The sequence below is a fragment of the Ornithorhynchus anatinus genome, chromosome X2 (genome assembly GCF_004115215.2).
Source record: "Ornithorhynchus anatinus isolate Pmale09 chromosome X2, mOrnAna1.pri.v4, whole genome shotgun sequence".
Classification (NCBI taxonomy): Eukaryota; Metazoa; Chordata; class Mammalia; order Monotremata; family Ornithorhynchidae; genus Ornithorhynchus; species Ornithorhynchus anatinus.
In genome coordinates, this window is record NC_041750.1 from 27,637,366 (window position 1) to 27,662,898 (window position 25,533).

Genomic DNA, 25,533 nt, shown 5'->3' on the forward strand with positions numbered 1-25,533 from the left:
CACACAGACACACACACACACGAGATGAAAAACACTCTTGATTTAGAGTGTGTGAACGGCAGATTGGGAGGAAAATTGCTGATTACCTTCTGCTAAGAAGCTGATGACTTGATTCAATAAATTCACCAGAAACAGGGTGCCCTATGATGAGGGAGAGGAACCCGTATTGACGTTCTAATTACGCAGAGCCAGGTAATGGGGCCGAGAACAAATCTTTACTAATTGTGACGTTAAGTTGCCGAATGGAGTCCTGCAAATTTCTTCTTCTGGTCAAACGTCGTCGTCTGGGGGCGGGGGTTGTCATCAGCCTCATTCTCCGTGTTATTTATGAAAATTTGAATTAGATGTAGAATTATGAAGCCGCTCTCGTCACCACCACCAGCAGAAATGATTGGGTGCTGGCTGGCTTCCTGCGGGAGAAGAAGAAGATGTACAAAAGCAGTGTGGCCTAGTGGAAAGAACACAGGCGTGGTTTCGGGATCTGAGTTTTAATCCCAGCTCTTCCACATTTTAAAATGGTATTTAAGTGCTTACTACGTGCCAGGCACTGTACCGAGCACTGGGGCAGATATACATTAATCAGGTCAGACAAAGCCCCGTCCCACCTTGAGCTCACAGTCTAAATGGAGAGAGTAGAATTTAATACCCAGTTTACAGGTGAGGAAACTGAGGCACAAAGAATTTAAATGACTTGCCCAAGGCCACACAGCCCCCAAGTGACAGAGCTGGGATTAGACCGTAGTCCAGACGAGGTATCAGATAGCACTTGACTGCTGTGTGTCATTACAACAGTGCTTGGCACATAGTGAAGTGTTTAACAAATACAATTATTATTATCAAAAATCGTGATTATTTTTGCTAGCCAGAGGCTCTACTTGTGCAATTCTTGATTTCAGCTTTCACATTTCTAAGCCACGACTACGCACAGGCATTTGCCTGGACTATGCTCTTTTTTTTTTTTTATGGTATTTATAAGCACTTACTTTGTGCCAGGCCACTGTACTAAGCACTGGGGTAGATACAAATTAATCAGTTTGGACACAGTCCATGTCCCACGTGGGGCTTACAGTCTTTATCTCCATTTTACAGATGAGATAACTAAGGCCTGGGCTCTCTAGTTGATTATACAGACATGGCATGTAGGTGGGAGGGATGTAAATCTATCCTTTGGGTAATATTCCTTTAAGGGAGGTTTGTTCCAGGAAATCAGGAAGTCCTACAGAAAAGGCAGAGCAAGGTTATTATGTTTTAAGCATTTGTTTCAAACACTATATTCTGTTCCTGGATTGTTGAGGGGCAGTATGTCAGGCTCTGTCCTGAGCGAGGCCCCTCTCCCCGCCAGGGTCAGCACGATGACCTGTCCATCCTAGGCCTCTGACAGTCACCCCAGCCTTCTTGGAGGAACTGGGTACTGGTTGCCCTCTTGGATACCCACCTGCGTGGTTAGAAATGGTCCATCTAACAACGCTGCCCTCTTCTTCCCCTCCAGTGACCCAGCATAGACCATCCAACACCCCTCACTCTCCCCTCTCCATCCTCCAATGACCCAGAATGGACCATCCAACACTCCTTTCCCTCCCCTTTACTTCCCTAACTGTCCCCCAGTGACCCAGCACAGACCAACCAACATCCCTGACTCTCCCCTCTCCATCCCTGACTCTCCCCTCTCCATCCCTGACTCTCCCCCATCAGTGACCCAGTAAAGACCATCCAACCACCCTTGACTCGCCCCCTACAAGTCCAGTATGAACTTTCTGACCATAAACTAAAGCAAACTCTTCTTGGACCTACTGGTAATTTTGTCCTGAAGAGTTTCCTGTGGCAACTGACTCTTCCGAGCATGTCTTCTTCCAAATCACTCTTGACACAATACAAAGCCACAACACTGCCAAATCTCGTTTCGGTTTGCACTCTCCATTAATATATATTCTCTCTATATGTCGAATTGATTTAGGACTACAATAGCCGCAGCAACAGATCCCAAACAAACAGACTACTTTATACAGCTCTACGGCTCTTCACGCTGCTTCTGTTCAATTGAGTCCCAGGAACCGCAAGCCCCTCACCCCTCACTCCTCACAAACAGGCACATGCACACACACTCTGGTTGGAAAGAAAGCATTGTGTGATGGGGGTGACTGTGGAGCTTCATTTAAGTGGATTGTTTATTATTTATGTTCGAGAGGTGGTGAGATCTTATCTCGGAGGGTATTTAAAGCCCCTTGTATTCCTGACCACAGCAGGGCCTTTCTTGTTTAGATTGGACATTGTTTGCCTTTCAAAAGCTTTGTCTTCTTGGAATGAGCTTAATGGTTATGCTATCTTTTGGTCTGACTCCACTCTGCCTCCATTCTAATGGAACTTCCTGGTACCTATAGGGATCCTTCTCGGTACAGGAGTCTTCCTGTAAGCCCACTGTGGGCAGGGATTGTCTCTCTTCATTGCCCAATTGTACTTTCCAAGCGCTCAGTACAAAGCTCTGCACACAGGCTGTCGGCTCCTTGAGGGAAGGAATCCTGTCTACTAACACCTTCGTACTCTCCCCAGTGCTTAGTACCGTGCTCTGCACACAGACGGTTGGCTCCTTGAGGGTAGGGATCGTGGGTACTAACACTCTTGAATTCTCCCAAGTGCTTAATATAAATGATCAACGCACAACGTCTATGCTAGGAGGCCTTCCCTGACTAAGCCCTCTTTTCCTTTTCTTCAAACTCCCTTCTGTATTGCCCTGACTTGCTCCCATTATTCATCCCCCTTCCCAACCCCACAGCACTCTCTGTACACATCTGTAATTTATTTCTCTTAATGTCTGTCCCCCCCCCCCAGACTGCAAGTTTGTTGTGGGCAAAGAATGTGTCTGTTATATTGTTATATTGTACTCTCCCAAGCACTTGGTACAGAGCTCTATTCACAGGAACTGCTCAGTAAATGCGACCGAGTGACTGACTGTCTGCTCCTCTCTTAAGTTCCGAGTGGAGTGCAGTGTTCTGCACAGAGTCTGTGCCCTGTGAATACCACTGGTTGGGTATTTCGGGCGGTGTATTCACTAAATATAATTGAATGAATGACTCCTCGAGATTGGCCAGGATGTGTCCCTGGGACCGCCCGAGACCAGTCGAGACTCTCCCTCAGGAGCGTCACACGATGGAGACCTGCAGCCTGAGCGGGCGGCCTTAGCAATCGGTTCTGGGGTCAGTGGTTTCACAGCTCATTCATTCATTCATATTTATCACTCGCTTACTGTGTGCAGGGCATTCAGTAAGCGCTTGGGAGAGGACAACACAACAATAAACAGACACATTCCCTGCCCAAAACGAGTTTACTGTCTAGGGGGGCAGGCAGACATCAGTACAGATAAATAAATGACAGATATGGACATAAATGCTGTGAGGGGGGGAAGAACAAAGGAAGCAAGTCAGGGTGATGAAGAAGGGAGTGGGAGAAGAGGAAACAGTGTGCCCTAGTCTGGGAAGGCCTCTTGGAGGAGATGGGCCTTCAATAAAGCTTTGAAGAGAGTAATTGTCTGTGGGATCTGAGGAGGGAGGGCGTTCTAGGCCAAAGGCAGGACTACCCTCCCCGGTTCCTGCCCAGCAAGACCCCGCTTGCACATGGAACTGAAGCATCACATGGCTTCTCGCTTGTCCCCGGAGCGGCTCTGAGCAGGTGCTTCCCTGAGGATCCAGGAGCGGAGGCAGCAGCCCACACACCTGGTGCTCTGAACATCAAATACAGCAGCACAACAGGAGTATTCATTCAGTCAGTCGTATTTAATGAGGGTTGACTATGTGCAGAGCCCTGTACTAAGCGCTCGGGAAAGTAGAGTATAACAATAAACAGGCAATTTCCCTGCCCACAATAAGCTTACAGTCTAAAGGGGGAAGCAGACATTAATAGAAATAAATAAATTACGGATACGGACATAAGTGCTGCGCGGGGAGGAATAAAGGGAGCAAGGCAGAGTGACGCAGAAGGGAGTGGGAGAAGAGGAAAGGGGGGCTTAGTCAGGGAAGGCCTCTTGGAGGAGGTGGCCCTCCAATAAGACTTTGAAGAAGGGCAACTAACCAGGTAAACTTGTGTCTACCCCAGCATAGAAAAGTGCTTGACAGACGGTGTGCGCTTAACAAATACCATTTAAAAAGTACAATTATTAGTATTATTATTATTATTCAGACTCACGCACGCCCCCACGGGTGAATTTCGCAGTCAGTGATGTCCTGTTCAGGCACGGACAACATTTCTGAACAGCGAGCCGAATGTTCAGAACAATTAGGAAGGCAGCCAGGCTGGGATAGGAAATGGAGAAAAGTCTGGGAAGGTTTAAGCTAAGTTTCCAGCCAGGGACTTTTTCCTTCCTCCCTTGGAGTGACCACGTGAGCTACGGCTGTGCTTTTGGCCGGTTTTCTCTCCGCGGGGCTCGAGGGACGGGACAGAGGGTCAGTGTTGAGCTTTTCTGCGTCAGCTCCAGGAAGTTTAAGGCATCAACAGGCCGGAGGAGAGCTGTCCTTGTGTCGGGAGGTGGATTTGGGGAGGCATTTTGGACTCGCTATCGCTTTGCTTTCCCTGCCACCGTTCTATCCCCATCAGTCAGTCAATCATATTATTGAGTGTTTACTGTGCGCAGAGCTGTACTAAGCGCTTAGGACAATACAATATAACAATAAACAGACACATTCCCCTGCTCACATTGAACCTACAGTCTTCTCCTCAGAAGAACCTGGGCTCTGGTCCCGGCTCTGCCACTTGTCCGCTCTGCGGCTTTGGTCAAGTCGCTTCTGAGCCTCAGTTTCCTCATCAATAAAATGGGGATTAAGACTGTGAGCCCCAGGTGGGTCAGGGACTGTGTCTAACCTGATCAGCTTGTATCGACCCCAGCACTTAGAACAGTGCTTGACACATATGAAGCGCTTAACAATTACCATCGTTATTCTTCTAGACTGTAAACTCCTTGTGGGCGGGGAAGTGAAGTGACTCACCCAAGGTCACAGAGGAGACCAATGGTGAAGCTCGATTTAGAATCCAGGTCCTTCTGACTGTCAGGCCCGTGCTCTATCCACTAGGCCGTGCTGCTTCTCATTTTGTATATAATGGTGATAAGATCCCTGCTCCCCCTCCCTCTTAGACCCGGAGCCCCCTGGGTGGAATGGGGATTGTGTCCGACTTGGAATGTGACGAGGGGCTTGGAACCTGGCCAATGGTTAACTGAGGCCATGATTATTGTTCACTGTGGGCGGTGGGTAGGCTTTCTCATGATGAAGGCCTCTCTTAGCTTCCCTGGTCAGGCTCGCCTCCCTGAGGGGAGATGGGAGTGGGGAGGGAGGCAGGGGTTCTCCTCAGCGTGGAGGAGGGTGATTTTTGTGGTTCGCTTGCGGGCTGCCATCCTTACCCGTGGGGAGAGAGTGAACCGGAAGCCTTCTGGAAGCTAGCAGGAATAATCTGTTGATTATGCCACCTGATGAGCTGCTGTTTCTTCTCCCTTGGGGCCAGGAGAGCTGGGGCAAGGTGGGGTGTGCGGGTCTGGTTTTACCTCGAGTGGAGTCTCTGGAGTGAGTCAGGGACCGAGGCCTTCAGGGCCAGCAACCTGAGGTCAAGGAGTCCCTGAGCCGACCGAGCATCTTTGCCCCCGGTGGCCTCCTCAGACCCTTCTCTCCTTGAGCAAGTGTAGGCCAGTCAGCAAATCCAGTAAATCTTCCCCAAAATTCAAACCTCTCCCTTCCAAAAATTCAAATTCAACCCACCTCCCATCTCGCTCTTAAAGGAGTAGGGCGACATCCTCCGTTATCAAGCACCCTAAAGATCGGGGCTCTTCAGTCTGGAGAGACACGACATGGGGGTTTAATAATAATAACGGTCATTGTGATATTTGTCAAGCGCTTACCGTGTAGGAAACACTCACCTAAGTGCTGGGGTAGATAAATACACGATAATCAGGTCAGACACAGTCCCTCATGGGGTTTATAGTCTAAATTAGAGATATAGAACAGGTAATTAATCCTGATTTTACAGATGTGGAAGCTTAGAGGAGTTGAGTGACTTACCCACGGTAACACAATAGTCAAGAGACAGAACAGAGATTAGAACCCGGGTCCTCAGACTTCCAGGCCCATGCACTTTTCACTAAACCACGCTGCTTTCCGTAAAGGAATGGGCAGAGTGTTCCCCAAATCCCACCGCATTGGGACGGTGAAACTTGGGAGCTTCAAATTCATTCATTCAGTTGTATTTATTGAGTGCTTACTGTGTGCAGAGCACCGTCCTGAGTACTTAGGAAAGTGTGATACAACAATAAACAGTCACATTCCCTGACCGCAAAACAGACCCAGTAAATGGTAAATATAGTCATAGCACTTACTAATTACTCACTGTGCATTAAACGCTGGGGTACGTACAACGTCTGTTTGTTGTTATATATAATAATTGTATATGTAAGGTGTGTCTGTTTATTGTTGTCTTGTACTCTCCCAAGCGCATAGCACATAGCAAACGCATAATAAATACGAATGACGGACTGCCAGACAAAGTTATGAGATGAAACACGGTCCCTATCCTATATGGGGCTCATAATCTATCATCCCTATTTACAGAGGAAACTGAGGCCCAGAGAGGTGAAATGACTTGTCCAAGGCCTCCCAGCCGTGGCAGAACTGAGATTTGAATTCATGTCTCCCGACTCCCAGTCCTGTGCTCTTTCCACCAGGCCGGGGTGCCTCTAGGAAGACCTGTAGAATTTGTTCCCACAGTCAATCAGTCCGTAGTATTTGTAGTCGAGGGAGTTTACAGTCCCTCTAAGCTTGTCGTGGGTAGGGAGAGTTCATTTATTTTTTTCATTCAGTCGTATTTATTGAGCACTTACCGTGCGCAGAGAATAAACAGGCACATTCCCTACCCACGTGAGATGTGATAGAACATATCTACCAACTCCATTGGATTGTACTCTCTCAAGTGGTCTCCACAGAGTAAGTGCTCAATAAATACCACTGATTGATTGATTGATTGATTGATTGATAGAGGGGTTGGTTAGGGAGGCTGCTCTCTGTCAGCTCGATCTCCCCCAACCCTGGGAGGGGCAGTGTCCGTCTCCTGGGCTGATTCCTGGGACTCTTCCCCCAGACTCATCCAGGACACCGAGAGGAGTAAGAGCCCATCCAGGCCCGTCAAAGTTGTGGCAGCCATTGTAGCCTTTTTAAAAATAACATTTCAACCCTGGAAAATCCACAAGGCCCAGCTTCTCCGTAAAGCGATGCGTGGGAGGTGGTTTTTAGCAAGGATATGACAGAGCCATCAAAAATGTAACCTTTTTCTTTTTTTGCAAATGAGGATTTCAAACCCTCTCCATTAAGAGCTGGGAGGAATGAAAGAGATTCATCACCTCTTAAAATACCTGTGGCTCCTGCGCCTTGGCTATAACATGCCTCTCAAGTCTGATGTCGAGGAGCAGTGTGGCCCGATAGATAGAGCACGGCTCGGGAGACGGAAGAATCTGGGTTCTAATCCCACCTTTGCCATTTGTCTGCTGTGTGGCCTCAGTTATCTTATCTGTAAAATAGGGATTAAGACTGTGACTTGGATTCTAATCCCGGCTCCACCACTCGTCCGCTGTGTGGCCTCAGTTATCTCATCTATAAAATGAAGATTAAGACTGTGAACCCTTTGTGGTACAACCTGACTAGTTTCATATCTACCCCAGTGCATAGTACAGTGCCCGCACGCTCCGCTCCTCTGCCGCCCACCTCCTCGCCGTCCCTCGGTCTCGCCTATCCCGCCGTCGACCCCCGGGTCACGTCCTCCCGCGGTCCCGGAACGCCCTCCCTCCTCACCTCCGCCAAACTGATTCTCTTTCCCTCTTCAAAACCTTACTTAAAAATCACCTCCTCCAAGAGGCCTTCCCAGACTGAGCTCCTCTTCCCCCTCTACTCCCTCTGCCATCCCCCCTTTACCTCTCCGCAGCTAAAGCCTCATTTTCCCCTTTTCCCTCTGCTCCTCCACCTCTCCCTTCCCATCCCCACAGCACTGTACCCGTCCGCTCAACTGTATATATTTTCATTACCCTATTTATTTTGTTAATGAATTGTACATCGCCTTGATTCTATTTAGTTGCCATTGTTTTTACGAGATGTTCTTCCCCTTGACGCTGTTTAGTGCCATTGTTCTTGTCTGTCCGTCTCCCCCGATTAGACCGTAAGCCCGTCAAACGGCAGGGACTGTCTCTATCTGTTGCCGACTTGTTCATCCCAAGCGCTTAGTACAGTGCTCTGCACATAGTAAGCGCTCAATAAATACTATTGAATGAATGAATGAATGAATGCCTGGAACATAGTAAAGCGCTTAACAAATACCAGGAAAAAAATACATCTGACCTGATTTAGTCTGTATCTTCCACAGTTTTTTATTACGGTGCCTGGCACATGGTAAACGTTTAACAAGTACCATTAAAAAAAAAAATTTCCTCAATCTTTCGAGTTCAGGTGAACAGATCGAGTTGGAATTCTTGGCCCCATTAGAGCGTGAATGACCATTTGGGGCCTGTCTGGTTGCTGAGAGACTGAATCATGAGATCTAGGTAATTGGGCTCCACAAAATAGCGTAGGAATGTTTATTCTTCTGCCAGATTGAGGCAGGGGCGAGGGGGGCTGGCCCATCCGTGGGTATAATTAGCCCATTATCACTGCTCCATTACCGCCTCTGCCTGCGCCGTGTTGATTTCCAGGTTGCCACCTAAACGTGTTTGCCCGTAGGCTGTTTCTGGGGGCAGTTCCCTCCGGGTTTGGCTTCACTGAGTTTTTAAAGGGTTTCTGCCATCCTCCCTTTCTACATCTATCTCTTTTCTGCTCACTCCAGAACAGCAGTGATGTCTGCGTTTGATCTTGGTCTACCGAGGAGGTAGTCTTTTCTTTTTTTTAAAAAAAAAGGTATCTGTGAAGCGCTTACTATGTGCCAGGCAGCATTCTAAGCGCCGAGATAGAAAGTCGATGTCTGTGCCCCACACGGGGCTCAGAGTCTTCATCCTCATTTTGCAGATGAGATAACTGAGGCATAGAGAAGTGAAGTGACTTGCCCAAGATCACCCAGCAGACAAGTGGTGGAGCTGGGAGTTGAAGCCAGGTCCTTCTGACTCCCAGGCCCATCACCTATACACTAGGCTACACCGCTTCTCTAACGGTAGCCCACAGTAGCCTGGCCACCCTCTTGGGATACTGCTCTGCCGGCCCCCCCGCACGTTCAGTCCTGCTCTTTCATTCACTCAGTCGTATTTATTGAATGTTTACTGTGTGCAGTACACTGTACTAAACGCCTGGGTGAGTACAATATAACAATAAACAGACACATTCCCTGCCCTAACCTTTGTGGGTTGCTACTCTGGCCCCCCACACTCAGTCTTCAACCCCCACATCTGTCCCCGTGCCATCCGGCTATGGCTATGCCAGGGACCACAGGCAAGGCCCCGCATCACCGGCGTGGACGTTCGCGTCCCGGTTTACCGGCTGCGGCCTGACATGTGACCTGGGGACCTCCTACCTGGCTGTCCGCCCGCCCTGCTCCTGGTGCTTGACTCGGTTCACGCTGGTTTACGGGGTGTCTTCCCCCCCACCCCCATCCTGCCGTTCGCTCAGATGCTGGGTGGTTTTCAGGCCTGGGCGTGTGAGTAGCCTTGGCAGAGGGCCGTCTCTATTTTTAGTGCCATTTTCAGAGCACTCTCTTTGCCTAACCCGCATGGCTGCCTCCTTGTCCGTCTGTTTCAAAGCTGGGGCGGCGGAGGGTGCGGAGTTGTGTGGGGATTATGGTGGATTTGTGCCTGGTCTTGTGGGCAGGGAATTGTTTCCGTTATGGTGTTATACTGTACTCTCCCAACATTTAGGTCAGTGCTCCGCACAGAGTAAGCGCTCAATAAATACTACCGACTGACGGACTTGGGGAAGGAGCCCGGGACTGGGTGTCACAAGGCTCAGGCTTTTTTCCTTTTTTTTTTTAAATGATATTTAAGCGCTTACTGTGTGATTTGCACTGTACTCAGTGCAGATACAAGTTAATCGGGTCGGATAAAGTCCCGGTCCCACAAAGGGCTCACGGTTTTAATCCCCAGTTTACAGATGAAAGAACCGAGGCCCAGAGAAATAAAGTGACTTGCCCAAGGCGAGTGACAGAACGGGGATTAAAAGTCCTTCTGACTCCCAGGCCCGTGTCCTATCCACTAGGCCACGCTGCTCCTCTCTAATCCCAGCTCGGCCCCGTATCTGCTGTGTGACCTTCAGCGAGTCTCTTGGACTCTCTGGGACTTAGTTCCCCATCCATCAAATGGGGATGAATTACCTTCCGTCCCTTCCCCCCTGGATTGGAAGCTGATCTGGGCAGGGCGGGGTATGATCCGATTGTCCTGTCATCTCCCCAGCGCCGAGCTGGGATAATAAATACCGTAATTACTCTTCACGGCTCCCTGGGGCGGCAGCCGGTGCTCTCGCTTCAAGAACGCTCTTCGGAGAAGTTCAGAGCGGTGGGTATTGGAGAGTCCGTGGACTGTAGGGACTATAAGCTACAGGCGTTGGCTTCTCTCATGCGATGCTGGGAATTGCAAGAACTTTGATCTTGGCTTATCAAAGTCACTGAGCAAAATGCCACTTTCTGGTGATAAATAGATAAGCTTTCTGATGAGTAGTGTGGCCTAGTAGATGGAGCACAGGCCTGGGAGTCAGAAGGACCCGGGTTCTTATCCTGGCTCCATCACTGGTCTGCAGTGTGATCTTGGGCAAGTCACTCACTTCTGTTCCTCATTACTTCTGTAAAATCAAGATAAAGACTGTGAGCCCCATGTGGGACGGGGACTGTGTCCAACCTGATTAGATTGGATCTACCCCAGGGCCTAGTACAGTGCCTGCACATAGTAAGCACCTAACAAATACCATAAAATAAATAAACCCACCTTAACTTTTTTTTTTTTTTTTTAATGGCTTTGGCTTTCCACCTTCAGTCCCAGGCACTATGCCGAGCACTGCTGGGTACAGAGCCCTGTCTAGCCATCCCACTAGAACACGGCTTTCCATTCCGGGATTTGTACGTCAAGAAACGATTGAGCGAGGGAGCGCTCTCCGCACAATCCCGACCCGCGTCGGTGGAACGCAGTCCACCCCTCGGCACCGGTGGTCGGGGTGGGAGGGAACGGTCAGGGACCCGTGAGGGACGTCGAGCGAACCCTGACCCTCCTCCGCTTCCCGTCCTCCGCCCCAGCATGACTGTGCTGGACCCTACAGGACCGTGTGTGTGTTTGTGTGTGTGGGTGTGAGGTTGTGTACCCACACGCCCTCTCATTTAGCCGCTGATGAGTTCAGGAGGGCAGGACCCCAGTCAGTGCCAAGCCCTCGGGCACAGCTCTTCACTCACCATCCGGGAATGGTGGACCCAGGGCCAGGGGCTGTGGGAAAGACCGGTGGCGGGAGGAGGAGGGAGTCCAGCTCTACGTAGGGGCCCAAGGGACCCAGCCCTCCCCAGCCCAGGATGGGATTCTAGATTGGAAGCTCGTCATGGGCAGGAAATATAATAATAATAATTACGGTATTTAAGTGCTTACTATAAGCCAGCCACTACTATACTCAGTGGTGGGGTGAATACAAGCAACTTAACAATAATAATAATAATGGTATTTGTCAAGCGCTTACTATGTGCCAAGCACTGGACACAGTCCCTGTCTCACATGGGACTCACCCTCTCAATCCCCATGTTACAGATAAGGTAACTGAGGCCCAGAGAGGTGACTTGCCCTAGGTCACGCAGCAGACAAGTGGCATAGCTGGGATTAGACCTCATGGCCTTCTGCCTCTATCCACTATGCCATGCTGCGCCTCAATATGTCTCAATATGTCTATTATTATATTGTACTCTCCCAAGTGCTTAGTACAGTGCTCTGCGCACTGTAAACGCTCAAAAAATACGATTGACTGACTGCATGCTGTGGTGTCTGGCGATGCCCGGGAGGGCAGGGGCAGGGGCAGGAAGCGGGCTCCACAGCCTCATTAGGACCAGAGGAGGGGGCGGCGCTAGGGACGACTTCTCGCTCCGCTCGCAGTGGGGCAGAGGCAGGTTCTGGCAGGCCTGGTTCCTGCCTGTGGCAGTCTTTTTCTGAGGAAGGAAGGAAGGAGTGCTGAGCTAGAAGGAGGGGGAACTAAGGGAGAGAGAGGCGGGAGGAGGTCCTGGAAAAGTGGGGTGATCTCTGTGGGCAAGGAGAGGGGAGCAGCTGGCGCAGCAGCCTGGTGGGCTTGGCCATATCGTGGGGCAGAGCGGGACCCCTCAAAAATAAGGAGACTGGTTCCTGTTTTCTGACCCCAGAACAGGGTTCAGGGGCTCGATTTTCACGTCTCCCCCACCTTCCCGAAAAGGACACAGGCTTCCTCCACCCCTGCCGTGCAGTCCTCTAGACTGGAAGCTCACTGTGGGCAGGGGATGTGTCTATCCAGTCTGTCGTATCGCACTCTCCCAAGCGCTTAGTACTGTCCTCTGCTCACATTAAGCGCTCAATAAATACCATTGATGATGCAGCCCCAAATCCTGCAGGAATCGAGCTAAAAATACCCCTTGCTGATCAGAGAGGGTCGACGACTTGCCTGGATCACAGCAGGCCGGTGGGGAAGCTGGGACTAGAACCCAGGTCTCCAAACTGCCAGGCTTGGGCTTTTGACTCTAGCCAGTCTTTTTAAAAGGAGAACCCAGTGTCAGTTCTCTATCACTTCTGACTTCACCTTGGCCAAGCGGGGATCACGTTTATAGCCAGATCATACGAGAACGGGATTTTCCAAAGTCACGGAGAAGACCATTTCGACTCTGTTGCTGGTAGTGTTTAAACCTCTGGTGAGGCCAACGAGATCCAGCTTCTTTCTCATAGTGCCTTTCTCCCCCTGCTGTCCCTAAACTAGAGGTGAAGTCCATTCCCAGTCCACTTCCTGATCCTGGTTATCACTCCATCAATGCTATTTTTTGAGCAGTTACTGTTTATAGAGTGCAGGGCTAGGAATTCACCTCCTCCAGAAGGCCCCAGCATGCACTTTCCACGCTTGGAAAGGAAAAATTCCCAGTGGAGGGAAATGAGGGGGAATTTGCAGAGTCGGTTATCGGCAGCGTCTAGGGAAATCCTCCGATGGCAACTCTGGTGAGAGGCTTTTCCGGCCGACTGTGTCCACCAGAACGGACAGTAGGGAGATGGGGTTTTAGGGTGGGTCACTAAGAAAATGTTCGCTGCAGAATCTGGCTGGGGGCTCTTTCGCGGGCTGATGGGCGATGAGCAGTGAAGACGGTCTTGTTCCATTCCAGCAAAACTGGCAGATAGGTGGCTACCCAAGCCCCTCAGGCACTGCACTGGCCTCTTCTTTACTCCCTGCCATATCAACTGCCACAACCTTCCGACGTATGTATATTACGCTGACTCGTCTTTCTCCTCTTTTTTGACTGAATTTTGACGGAAATTTACTACTTCCAAATGACCCCTCTGCCTCCTTTAGGATGAGTAACTTCTGGGCCCAGTTTCCTCATCTGGAAAAGGGTGGTGAAATAGCCGTTCTCCCTCCCACTTTAGACTGTGAGCTCCACGTGGGACGGGGCCTGGGTCTGATCTACGTATTGCGTTGTTTCGCTTGGCACAAAGTAAGCGCTTCACAAATGTTACAAGTGCCATCGCTATTATACTAGTGTGAGAGGAATCGGACACAGATGTGGCTTCTCTGACCTCATGTTGGTTTTTCTTCTCTTCCCATTCGCAGGTGCTCACATCATGCCGGGCCTTCCTCGTCGCCGCTCGAATCCCCACCAAGGTGAGCCAGCGGGAGGTGGGGGGCAGGGGCAGGTGGTCAACCTCACTCTGAAGGTGGTGGCGCCCTTGGTGGCTCTGGGTCCTGAGGGGAGGTACTGAAGTTGGGGGGCTTCCAAGGAAAACCCGGTCGGTAGTTTGGGGAAGGGAAGGATGGGCTGGGCAGCAGGGAACATGCCAACCTCTCACCTGTCTGCCCCAGCTCCTCGAGCTAGGGGAGGTCTGGCAAGGAAAAGGGCAGGGGGGTTTCCTGCAGGTGGCCAGACGTCAGCCTTGTGCCTCTGCTCTCCGATGCCTGCCCTTCGTCTCCATCCCCCACAGTCCACTAGACTGGAGCCCCTCGAGGGCAGGGAGTGTGTCTACCCACTCTATCGGACTCTCCCGTGACCTTAGCACAGTGCTCTGCACACGGGAGACTGTCAGCTCCTTGAGTGCAGAGATCATGTCTCCTAACTCGATTGGACTCTCCCACGCGCTCAGGACAGTACTTTGCCTCCAGGAGATTGTCAGTTCCTTGAGGACAGGGATCATGTCTATTAAATCTGTTGGACTGTCCCAAGTGCTCAGTACAGTGCTCTGCTCACTGGAGATTGTAAGCTCCTCGAAGGCAGGGTTCATATCTACTAAATGTCGTACTCTCCCAAGCTCTCAGTACAGTGCTCGGCCCCTGAGATTGTAACCTCCTTGAATGCAGGGATCGTGGCTGCTAACTCCACTGTACTCTCCCAAGCGCTTAGTACAGTGCTTTGCCACACATTAAGTGCTCAATAAATACCACTGATTGATATCCTCATTGGGTTTGGTCTCATCTTCCCTGGCTCCCCAAGTCCCAGGATGTAGTTCCGGGGGAGGTCTCGGCTCAACCCCAAGCCAGGTCGGCCGAGGAGGTCAGCGGTCCTCGACCCTCTTCTCCACGACTCACTCAGTCGTGAGTCCTGCTCTCCAGGAAGGGCCAAACATAGGTGAGGAGGGGGATTCTTTGACCGAAGCCCAACACGTGTGTCTTTATAAAGCTGTATTCCCCAAGCTTTCTGGTGAACAAACTTGATTTTCTGGATTTTCTTCCTCTGGTGAAAATGCTTTTCGGTTCTTTTCCTTTTGCAGCTGGAGCTGACCTTCAGCTACCTGGAAATCCAGGGGGTGACCTGCACAAAGCCCGGTCAGGTGAGTTAGTCTCCCGGAGATCACGATGGATCGGCTTCCCGCAGCCATCGGTAATCCCTGAAATGGCCCATTTCCTCCCGTTGGATTTTTTTCCTATTTAAAACCTGGCAAAGACAACCAAAGAAAGATGAGGGGAGGGAGAGCGATGCCAAAGTGGAATCTACCAAAACACCAGAGAATGGATTAGCTGTGCCGGTGAGCCAGCACTGGGGCTTGCCTCCGGCTCCGATTGTTATAATAATAATATCTGTGGTATTTAAGTGCTTATTCTGTTTGAGGCACTGTACTGAGCACTGGGGTGGATACAGGCAAATCGGGTTGAACAGTCTCTTTCCCACATGGGGCTCACAGCCTTAATCCCCATTTTACAGATGACATATCTGAGGCACAGAGAAGTGTAGTGACTTGCTCAAGGTCACCCAGCAGACAAGCGGCAGAGCTAGGATTAGAACTCGGGTCCTTCTGACTCCCAGGCCTGTACTCTATCCACTGGGCCTAGCTATTTCTCTGCTAGGCTAAGGTTTTGAGTCCCACGGTATTGTGGAGATTCTAACGTCTCTTCGGGAGAACGTGGACAGAGAGCTTTCCGCTGAGGAGTGAAATGTAGAATTTTCTAGTCCCCCTTTCTCCCACCCCTCTGCCAGTCTCCGGGTAGGTGGCCAGAGATGAAAGATCTGCCCAAAGGAGGCCCCGGCCTGTCACTTGCAGGCCCTGGGATTCCCATGTTTCTAACCCACCACGACCTCCCTCTGACTCACACCTGACTCATTTTCATACCTTCTGTCTCAGTTTCCTTTTTGTGAGGAAGTGAGTGTGGTGACCGCTTCCCCACCTCGAATTGCACTGTCCATTGCTGCATCCATCTGTGGCACTAATTGAATAAGAGCCAAAGCAATGCTGACCTGGGTTCATTCAACGGTATTTATCCAACGCTTACCGTGTGCAAAGCACTGCCGGGATCTCGGCCCATCCAGTCTCCTCCAGGGGCTCCCAGATGTCCGAGGAAACCCTGTAGTCGTTGTCTTCTTGGACACCCAGCTTCATGGTTAGGGAAGGATCAGCTAAGCCCCCTCCCTGTTCCCCAGTGACCCAGCACAGATCATCCAACACCCCTGACTCTTCCCTCTCCTTCCTTGACTTTCCCTCCAGTGACCCAGCCCAGATCACCCAACATCCCTGATTCTCCTCCAGTGACCCAGCATGGGCCATCCAACATCCCTGACTCTCCCCTCTCCACGTCTGACTCTTTCCCCTCACCACAGATGACCCAACACTTGTCCATTGTCAGAAATCTCAGTAAGGGAACTCAGTCTGCAGGGGGAAAGCAAAGAATTTGATTGTTTTCAGCATCCACTGCCCCACCCTTTGGGAGGTCTCGTGCCTGGCTGTGGGGTCAACCCTCTCTCCCTCCCCGCCCTGACTTGGAATCTCGTCAGACTAAAGGGTCTATGGGGGAGGCTAATCTTCCATCCGTCGGGCTTTCCCTCGACCTCGGTGCTTCCAGCCTGAAGGCCCCATGGAGATTGAGCTTCCCCAACCTGAAAATAAACACCGGGCTGGACCCAGACCCTCGAACCGTCGGGGGTGACGTGGGTCGGTGCCATCTTGGGCTCCTTCTGGGGCTTGACCCCCCCGTCCCCCTGGGCGAGAACTCTGATGTGGCTCCTGAGCGGCTTCTCCGACTGAGTTCACCTACCGTATCGCACGCAGCTGGCTGTGGAGACGGAAAAGGGCAACATCTCCATGAAGATGGCTTCCTGCGAGGACGTGAACGAAGCGGTGGGCTACATCGGCAGCTGCCTGAGGAAGATATTCCCCGGCCACTCTCCCCTGTAAGTACCTGGAGCTCTCCCCGTCCCTCCAGAATGCTCGGTGGCCCCTAACCCTCTGTCTTTTGTCTTGCAGCTTGTGCTGGGGGTGGTGGGGGCAAGGTGAGAGCCTCCAGCCAGTGGCCTTTTGTATTGTTCTGCCTGGAACTTTTGAGAACAAACTTCTCTGCCCTCTCGATTACTTTTCCCAACTCCTGCCCGGATAGCCGGGTTTCCTGGTTGGCATGACCCCCTGGGGGTGGGGGTGGAGGATGAATCTGGGGAAGGCCCTTGGAAATGAGCTCAGCGAAGGAACCGCCTCTCCAGGCAGCAAGGAAGCCTTCTCGGCTCTGTTTCAAGGGAGGAGCGAACCTCCATTTCCTCTTCTGATGAATCGCGGCTCTTCCTCTTTCCTAGACCGGGAGTCCCGTACGAGACGGACTGTGTCCAATCTGATTGTCTCGTATCTATCCCAACATTTAGCACAGCGCTCGGTACATAGTAAGCACTCTGGAGTAGGGTAGACGGAGCCACTTGAGATTTTTCAACATGGAGTTGCTGCCCAGTCTTTTTCCCCCTCATCACATCCCAAAGTACCAGAAGGCTGGCCCGGGGGGCAGGGGAAGTGAACACACAGAAGTCATTCCCACAGTACACTCTGCAGGGATAATAATTTGGGTATTTAACTGCTTACTATATGCCACTATGTATTATGTACTAACTGCTGAGGTTGATACAAAATGATCAGGTCGGATCCCTAGCCCTTTTGGGGTTCGTAATCTAAGGAGGAGGGAGCAGGGGTATTTAAACCCCATTTTACAAATGAAGAAACTGAGACGCAGAGAAATGAGGTGACTTGCCCAAAGTCAATCATGAGGATTAGAACCCAGGTCCTCTGACTCCCAGGCTCGTGCTCTTTCCATTAGGCCACACTGCTTCTCCATTACTTGCTCTTGTGCCCCCCTGAGAGGGTGAAACCGGTTTTCTGTGGGTGTGTGGTTGCCATAGGCTAAATCTATATCGTGTTCCTTTTTCTGCCCTCACCCAAACCTGGGTATTGTAGGAAAATCCTGAAAAAGGTTTCCATGGAGCCAGCTGACCGACTGGCCGGTCTCCAGAGCCTGTGGGATAGCCAGACCGTGGCCGAGCTGAGCCCCTGCGGTAAGGCTGCCCCCTCCCTCCGGGCGGAAGTGGCCCGGGGGTCTGCCGGGATCAGGAAGCTGGATTCTATTCATAGCCTCGTATCCTCGTAGCCCTTCCCCGGGAAGGCGCAATTAGGATCGTGGTCTAATTGGCCCGGACGAAGCCTCTCGGTGGGTGGAGGAAGATGTTATATTTGACCCTCTCTGGAGGACGGGCCGGGGTTTGGTTCTGCTGGCCGAGGGAAGAGTTTCTTCATTCAATTCTTTCGATCATATTTATTGAGCGCTTACTGTGTGCCAAGCACTGTACTAAGTGCTTGGGAGTGTACAGTGCAGCAATACGCAGACACATTCCCTGCTCACAGCAAACTTACAGACTAGAGGACTGCTCGGGCGGCCCGGCCTGGGTGGTCATCGGGGCTGGAACTTCTGAGGCGGGAGGACGAGTTGACGCTCCGACAGCAGCGACTCTGACTGTAATTTTTCCCGGTGTGTCGGCGTCCAGGAGGGTTCTCCCAGATGTACGCCTGTGTCTGCGACTGGCTCGGATTTCCCTACAGGGAAGAAGTGCAGTGGGTGAGTGTCCCCCGCCCGGCGGAGGGGGTGGAATGGCCTCCTCTCGTCCCCACCACCCCCCTCCCACCAGACCCTTTCCCGGTCAAGAGCATCTCCGTGGCCTGGCCACCGTCCTTCATGGCCTCGCTGTCCACCGCTGGCCTTTGGCTGGAGGGAAGAGAAATACCCCGTGTCTTCCCGATGCTGGGGGCTAATAATAATAATAATTGTGGTATTTGTAAAGCACTTACTATATGCCAGGCACTGTACTAAGCACTGGGGTAGACACAGGTTAGACATGGGGGCCGGGGGCTCACGGCCGAGTGCTGGCTTTGAGCGGGATGTGTGTCTTTCCCAGGATGTAGACACGATCTACCTGACACAGGACACCCGTGAGTTGAACCTTCAGGACTTTAGCCATCTTGACCTCAGGTGAGTGACCTCTACGCCGGCCCCAAGACCTCCATCTCTTCCTGGAAGGGGGCGGGTGGGGTGAGAGTGTTGGTCCGGAACAGGGATGCCCTCGGACTGTTCGACTCTCCCCCGTTTCTCCCCTCCAGGGACTTGATCCCCATAGTCGCGGCCCTGGAGTATAACCAGTGGTTCACCAAGCTGTCTTCCAAGGACCTGAAGCTGGTGAGTAGGAGGCCCCCGTCGGTCCCGCTCGGTCTCCGGGAACTGGCTCGTTCTTCTGGGCCCTGAGAGCGCTCCGGCCGCCACCCCAGGAAGGTGGAGCGGGTGCTCTGTGCATGGGAGACACGTGGTCTGAGCTTCCCTCAGCCTTGTCGGGGGGAGGGGGTCACGTGGTTTACTTCCGTGTACTCCCCAAGCCTCGAGTACAGTGCTCTGCACACGGGCGCTCGATCAAAACTGCCGCCGGAAGGCGGATTAACCTTTTCCAGGCATCTTTGGTAATTGCATGTTGGCGGGGTCTGTGGGAGGGGTGAATAATCTCGGGAGCCAAGGGGTCTGTTGTCAGAGAGTCGTATAATGGGCAGTTAGGTCCGCCTCGGAGTAATCTCGTCTCCATCAGAGCGGCCCGGCGTGGACCAGCTCCATCACTCTGCTCTCTCGGGAACAGGCAAGGCTCGGGGTGGGTGGCCGTTTTGCAAATCGCCTCAGTCAGCAGAATGTAAATCGTAACCACGAGGTCGATTGCGATGACCTTTTTTCCCCCCCTCTTCACTCATGTTTCTCTGGTATGGAAGAGCTCAGATCTGTGTTTGAGTGTGGCTGAGAGGGTGGACTACCGCCAGGGAGAGGAGTTGCCAGGAGAGCTATGAGAAGCAGCGTGGCTTAGTGAAAAGAGCACGGTCCTGGGAGTCGGAGGACCTGAATTTTAATCCTAACTCTGCCGGTTGCTTGCTGTGTGATCTTGGGCAAGTCACTTCACTTCTCTGTGCCTCAGTTCTCCTGTTCCTACTTTGACTCTGAGCCCCATGCGGGAGAGGGACTCTGTCCGACTTGATCAAGTCGTTCCTACCCCTCAGCGCTTAGACGAGTGTTTGACACATAATAAGTGCTTAACAAGTACATAGAAAAAGAAAAAAGAGCTACACTGGAGCACTGGTGACAGACTTATGGCCGCCCCAATGAATCCTTGCCCTCTTTTCGCCCCTGCACTCCCAGTAAAGAGTGACATCTAATGATATGAACAAAATTAATGATGGCATCTGTTAAGCACTTTCCATGGGCCAAGCACTGAACTTCGTGCTGGAATAGGTACAAGGTCATCCCATTGGAAACTTGTCCCACGTGAAGCTCACAGTCGCAGGAGGAAGGAAAACAAGTACTGCACCCCCATTTTATAGATGCAACGTTATCTAGTGACTAGAGCTCAGGCCTGGGAGTCAGAATATAATAATAATAATTATGGTATTTATTATATTCTTACTACAGGCCGAGCACTGTTCTAAGCTGTGGGGTAGATATAAGGTAATCAGGTTGTACCGCGTGGGGCTCACAGTCTTAATCCCCATTTTCCAGATGAGGTAACTGAAGTGAAGTGAAGTGGCTTGCCCAAAACCACACAGCAGACAGGTGGCGGAACCGGGATTAGAACCCATGTCCTCTGACTCCCGAGCCCGTGCTCTTTCCACTGAGCCACGGCTCTGCCCTGTATGCTGTGTGGCCTGGGTAAGTCACTTCCCTTCTCTGGCCTCAGTTACCTCATATGTAAAATGGGGATTAAAACTGCGAGCCCCTCGTGTGACAGGGACTGTGTCCAACCCGTTTGGCTTGTATCCACCCCAGCGCTTAGAACAGTGCTTGGAACATAGTGCTTAACAAATGTCACAATCATCTTCATCATCATTTTCATCAATAATCACCTGTTTCTCTTGCAGTCTACCGACGTGTGCGAACAGATCCTGAGAGTGGTGAGCAGGTCGAATCGCCTGGAAGAACTGGTGCTGGAAAATGCCGGGCTGCGAATGTAAGTGTTCCCGGGAACAGCCTCTGCAGGCCTTCCCAGTGTTCCCGAGGTGGCGCGGCATCCGTCGGGAAGTCGATTCGCCCTCCGCTCTGACCTTCCGACAGGGCAGAGTGCGGCACTGAGGACTTTCATGTCTTCCCCATGGGAGAGTTTTCCGTCCTTATTCGCCCTAAGATCGGAAACTTTATGGCTCGGTGAGCTTTTGTGATGATTCAGTCTTTCCTGAATCCTGCAAGTTCATCCAGCACCTTCGTGGCATCAACTCTGTGGTCCACCTAGCCCGGAACTCTGACTCCGGGAGGCTTGGAAGATCCTTGTTCTTGTTGCCTTCCTGGACACCCACCCTCACGGTTGGGGACGGACCATCCTACACCCCTAAAGTTCTTCTTAAATAACACCCCGGTGACCTTTGTCCATTTATCTAGCCAAAGACTTGCATTTTCATCAGTTTAGCCGGCCATTCCCACTTATCGATTCTGTTTCCGTCGACTTGTCCAAGCCCTACTTGGGATCTATTTCCATGATATTCGGGTAGTTTGACACTGTCAGGGTCAACATGGAGAAAGATTATTACTAAGGTCCCCGTTGGCCCTTTTTAATCAATCAATCAATCAGTGGTATTTATTAATAATGATGGTATTTAAGTGCTTACTATGTTCCAAGCACTGTATTTATTGAGCGCTTACTGTGTGCAGAGCACTTTTAAGTGCTTGGGAGAGTACAGTGTAAATTTAATCAACTAAAGTGTTTAATGCCAACCGGAACAAGACTAGCCATCCGGATTGGGCTGGCTCAGAAGCACGATCGCTTTCGCGCTGGTAACCAGAACGATCAGCTCTGCATCTGTCAGAATCTCACGATCCACAACGGACTTACAGTCCAGAGGGCAGGGAATATGTCTGTGACATTGTTATGGTGTCCTCTCCCAAGCATCTAATCCAGTGCTCTGCACCCAGTAAGCGCTCAATAAATGCGATTGATTGATTGATCGGAGAAAGAAACCGAATGGCCCATGAAGCTCTAATTTTCCGAACCGGGAAAACGAGGGCAAAACCTGGACTTTGTCTTCCACCCGAACCCGTGGTGAGCAGAGGCACTAGCTGGACTGTGGTGGGTGCTGTTTGAAGGCCTACAGAACCGGTAATTTCCCAGTTTGGATTTGCGGGGTTAAAGGTGTCTCCTTCTGGATGGCACTCACGCCCCTTTCTTAAGCCTCAGGTCTTAATAATATTACTAATAATAATAGTGGTATTTATTAAGTGCTTACTCTGTGCCAGGTACCATATTAAGAGCTGGGGTAGATGCAAGGTAATTGGGTGGGTCTTTCCAGCTCAGGCCCCTGAACCCTCCTGTGTCATGTCGGGGAAAGTTTCAGGAGGGAACGTTGGGTTGGATTTCCCCATTGGCTGGGAAGGGTGGAAGATCTCCTTTTTGATGTTATGAGAGACCAATGTGACTCCTGAAGGTATCTGCTGTGTGCACCCTTCGGTGTATATAGTCCCTCGGGCACTGTAAACATCGACTGTAAGCTCCTGGAGGGATTGGAACATGGCTCTCGCTTCTCTTGTACTCTCCCAAGCTCGTAGCACAGTTCTCTGCGTTCAGTCAGCCCTCTTTGCGCCTCGTCGATTGGCTGAGCATCGTTAATAATAATGTTGGTATTTGTTAAGCGCTTACTATGTGCCGAGCACTGTTCTAAGCGCTGGGGTAGACATAGGGGAATCAGGTTGTCCCACGTGGGGCTCACAGTCTTAATCCCCATTTTACAGATGAGGGAACTGAGGCACAGAGAAGTTAAGTGACTTGCCCACAGTCACACAGCCGACAAGTGGCAGAGCTGGGATTCGAACTCATGAGCCCTGACTCCAAAGCCCGTGCTCTTTCCACTGAGCCACGCTGCTTCTCTTCGTTGATCGCTGTTTTCACTGGCCCACAAGGCCCGGGCCAGCAGACGAAGTGAGACCTCAAAAGCCAAAGGTGATATGTCCTTTATCATTACTCTAATCATTCCTTGTTTTGCTTGCAGAGATTTTGCCCAGAAACTGGCCAGCGCGCTCTCCCACAATCCGAACTCGGGACTTCATACAATTAACCTTGCTAGCAACCCACTGGAGGACAGAGGTAGGGGAAAAAAAAAAACCCAAAACTTGCTTTTTCCTTGGTGCCTGAGCAATGAGGCTCAGTGCGGTCTCTTCCAGCTGGCCTGCTGAGCTGTGTTTAGCCCTGTTGGCACTGTATTAAACACTGCACACCGCATAGGGTAAGTAGCATGTGTTCATTCATTCGTATTTATTGAATACTTACTGTGTGCAGAGCACTGTACTGAGCGCTTGGGAGAGTAAGATAGAACAATAAACAGACACGTTCCCTGCCCACCACGAGCTTACAGTCTACAGGGGGAGACGGCATTAATATAAAGCTCACATCGGGAAAGGATTGTCTTGTCCCACTTCCCCCCTGCCCCTCGGGCCTCCCCTGTGGACCACCACCTGCTTGGTTGGTGTCTGGACAGTCATTTCACCACCACCCATCTCCCTCTGGCCACTTCCATCACGGGGTCGCCATCTAATATCACGGGCCAAGGTTTTTCGAGGCTGTTACTTTTCACCCTGTTCCCTGAGGTCACGCCTAATAACATTCCCTCGGCCAATATTCTTCCCCTAATGTAAATGTTTCCTAAAAATAAAATTTCCAAACAACCATTCTGGGCCCTCCTCAGAGGAAAAAAGGCTTTAGGAATTGATTTGGGGAAAAAAAAAAAAACAAAAAACCTGAGGCGAATCTTTGCAAAACCATCTGGCTTGGCACGGAAACTTGAGACCGGCAAATTTTAGCTCTAGACCAGAGGGTTCCTGAAGGGTTATTTTTGATTCCGGTTCTGATTCGGTCTCCTCTTACCCAACTGGGTCGGGCTTGGCTTTTTTCACCTGGGCAGCAGTCGTGCTTCTGGTCAAGCCTAGAGAAGAGCCTCCACGGGGTCGAAGTAGCGGAGGAATACCAACTGCAGAGAGCAGTGGCCGTGGGGACATTTCAGCCAAGGGTGGTGGGTTTGTGATGGAGAATTTAATACAGTATAATTCCATCGGTTAGATGGCGAAATGCAATGCTCCGTACATAAGAACGCTTAGTACAGTTCTTTGCGCACAGTAAGTACTCAGTAAATACCATGGATTAATTTGCGCATAGCCTGCCGCGTTGCTCGAGATTGCACTTGGGAATTCCTTTGTGCTAAAAGAGTGACAAATCGTAAACGTGGCTTGTGCAAAACCAGTCTCCCCAATTCTATGCCCAGCCTCCCTGCCCTATGGACAACGGGGAAATAGCAGGCTTCACGAGCACTTAGATACCCACAGACGTTTCTCTTTCACTCTGGGCTGGATTCCGCCGGAAAACCAAAGGAAGCCACTGTCCTAAGTTTAGATTTCTGGTCTCCAAGGTGTCTGCTGAGACTTCCAACCTCCCCATGACTCTGGGATGCGGAGGGTACCAGTTGTGTTTGGGAGAGCTAAACAGGTAATGTGGGTTACCTGTGGGTTTTAATTACCTCACCCTTCCTGGTCCCCTCCCAGAAGGATAATGTACAGTGGCCTGGAGAACAGATCCAGAGATGAGGATAATTAAAACCCACAGGCTCCACGCCCGCCACTGCCCAGGACAGCTTCGACTCGAGCTCCAACCAACTGATAGACAGATGACAGGTGATCGGAGGCTGTCCGGGGCCTGGGCCATCCCCCATCCCAGACAGTGAGCCTCCAAATAATCGAGAGTGGTGGATAATGCCGCTTCTCAATACAACAGGGTTCGTAGACGTGTTTCCTGCTCACAACGGGCTGATAGTCTAGTGTAAGCAGGCAAGATCTCTGGCCTCGAGGAACTTACGGGTTTTAACCGTCTCCGAATGTGGCCAGAGGAGAGCGGCTAAGTTCCTCATTGGGAATGATGTTTCTTAAGTTTTCTTTCTCCCGAGACTCCTACTTTAGTCTGTCTTCCAGTGAGCTGTCAGCTTTCTCCTTGATTGACACATGAAGTGTTAGGCACCAATGTGTATCGTAATACCATGGACATCTTTAGACACGATGATCTTGCCATCTCTCAGAATAAACTCGTAAATGAAAAAATGTCAAGAGGCATCTGAAGGAAATTTTGCAATTGAAGAGAGCTTCAAGCCTATCTATTTCTTCCATCTTCAGGCCCAAGAAATCTTTGTCCCTTTGAAGTATTCCCTTTTTTTTTTTCAAGTGCTTGTTCTTATTTTAGCTTGACGACTGGTAGAGAAATTATTTCATAAGTCAATTTGGTTCTTTTTTTTAAAAAAAAAAATGGAATTTAAGTGCTTCATAGGTGTCAAGCACTGTCTAAGCTCCGGGGGAGATACAAGGTAATCACATCAGACACAGTCCCTGTCCCAGTGGGGCTCACAATCCAAGTAGGAGGGAGAGCAGGTATTGACTCCCTGTTTTTACAGTTAAGGAAACTGAGGCACAGAGAAGTTAAGTGACTTGCCCCGGATCATGCAGCAGGCAAGTGGGGGAGCCAGGAGTAGAATGCTGGTCCTCTGATTCCCTGGCCTGGGTTCTTTCCACTAGGCCATGTTTTTTCAAAACTGGCCCCTCATTAGATTGAATTTCAGCATCCGGAACCCCCTCA

The 25,533-nt window shown here is 50.8% G+C and overlaps 1 protein-coding gene and 1 long non-coding RNA gene across 3 annotated transcripts in view; one reads left to right on the top strand and one right to left on the bottom strand.

Annotated features, from left to right (window-relative positions):
- CARMIL1 (capping protein regulator and myosin 1 linker 1) overlaps positions 1–25,533 on the top strand; it is an 85,716-nt gene that overhangs the window by 17,588 nt on the left and 42,595 nt on the right. For both annotated transcript variants that reach the window (XM_029052898.1, XM_029052897.1), the window contains exons 3-11: positions 13,737–13,787; positions 14,888–14,947; positions 16,658–16,779; positions 17,819–17,916; positions 18,403–18,473; positions 18,811–18,884; positions 19,013–19,088; positions 20,798–20,886; positions 22,913–23,007. In XM_029052898.1, the coding sequence (XP_028908731.1) occupies positions 13,737–13,787; positions 14,888–14,947; positions 16,658–16,779; positions 17,819–17,916; positions 18,403–18,473; positions 18,811–18,884; positions 19,013–19,088; positions 20,798–20,886; positions 22,913–23,007 (736 nt within the window). The remainder of the gene's footprint in view (positions 1–13,736; positions 13,788–14,887; positions 14,948–16,657; positions 16,780–17,818; positions 17,917–18,402; positions 18,474–18,810; positions 18,885–19,012; positions 19,089–20,797; positions 20,887–22,912; positions 23,008–25,533) is intronic.
- LOC114807371 lies at positions 196–9,642 on the bottom strand. Its single transcript, XR_003755455.2, has 2 exons — positions 9,514–9,642; positions 196–410 (listed from the first exon to the last, which is right to left on the bottom strand). It is a non-coding gene; the product is annotated as an uncharacterized LOC114807371 (long non-coding RNA).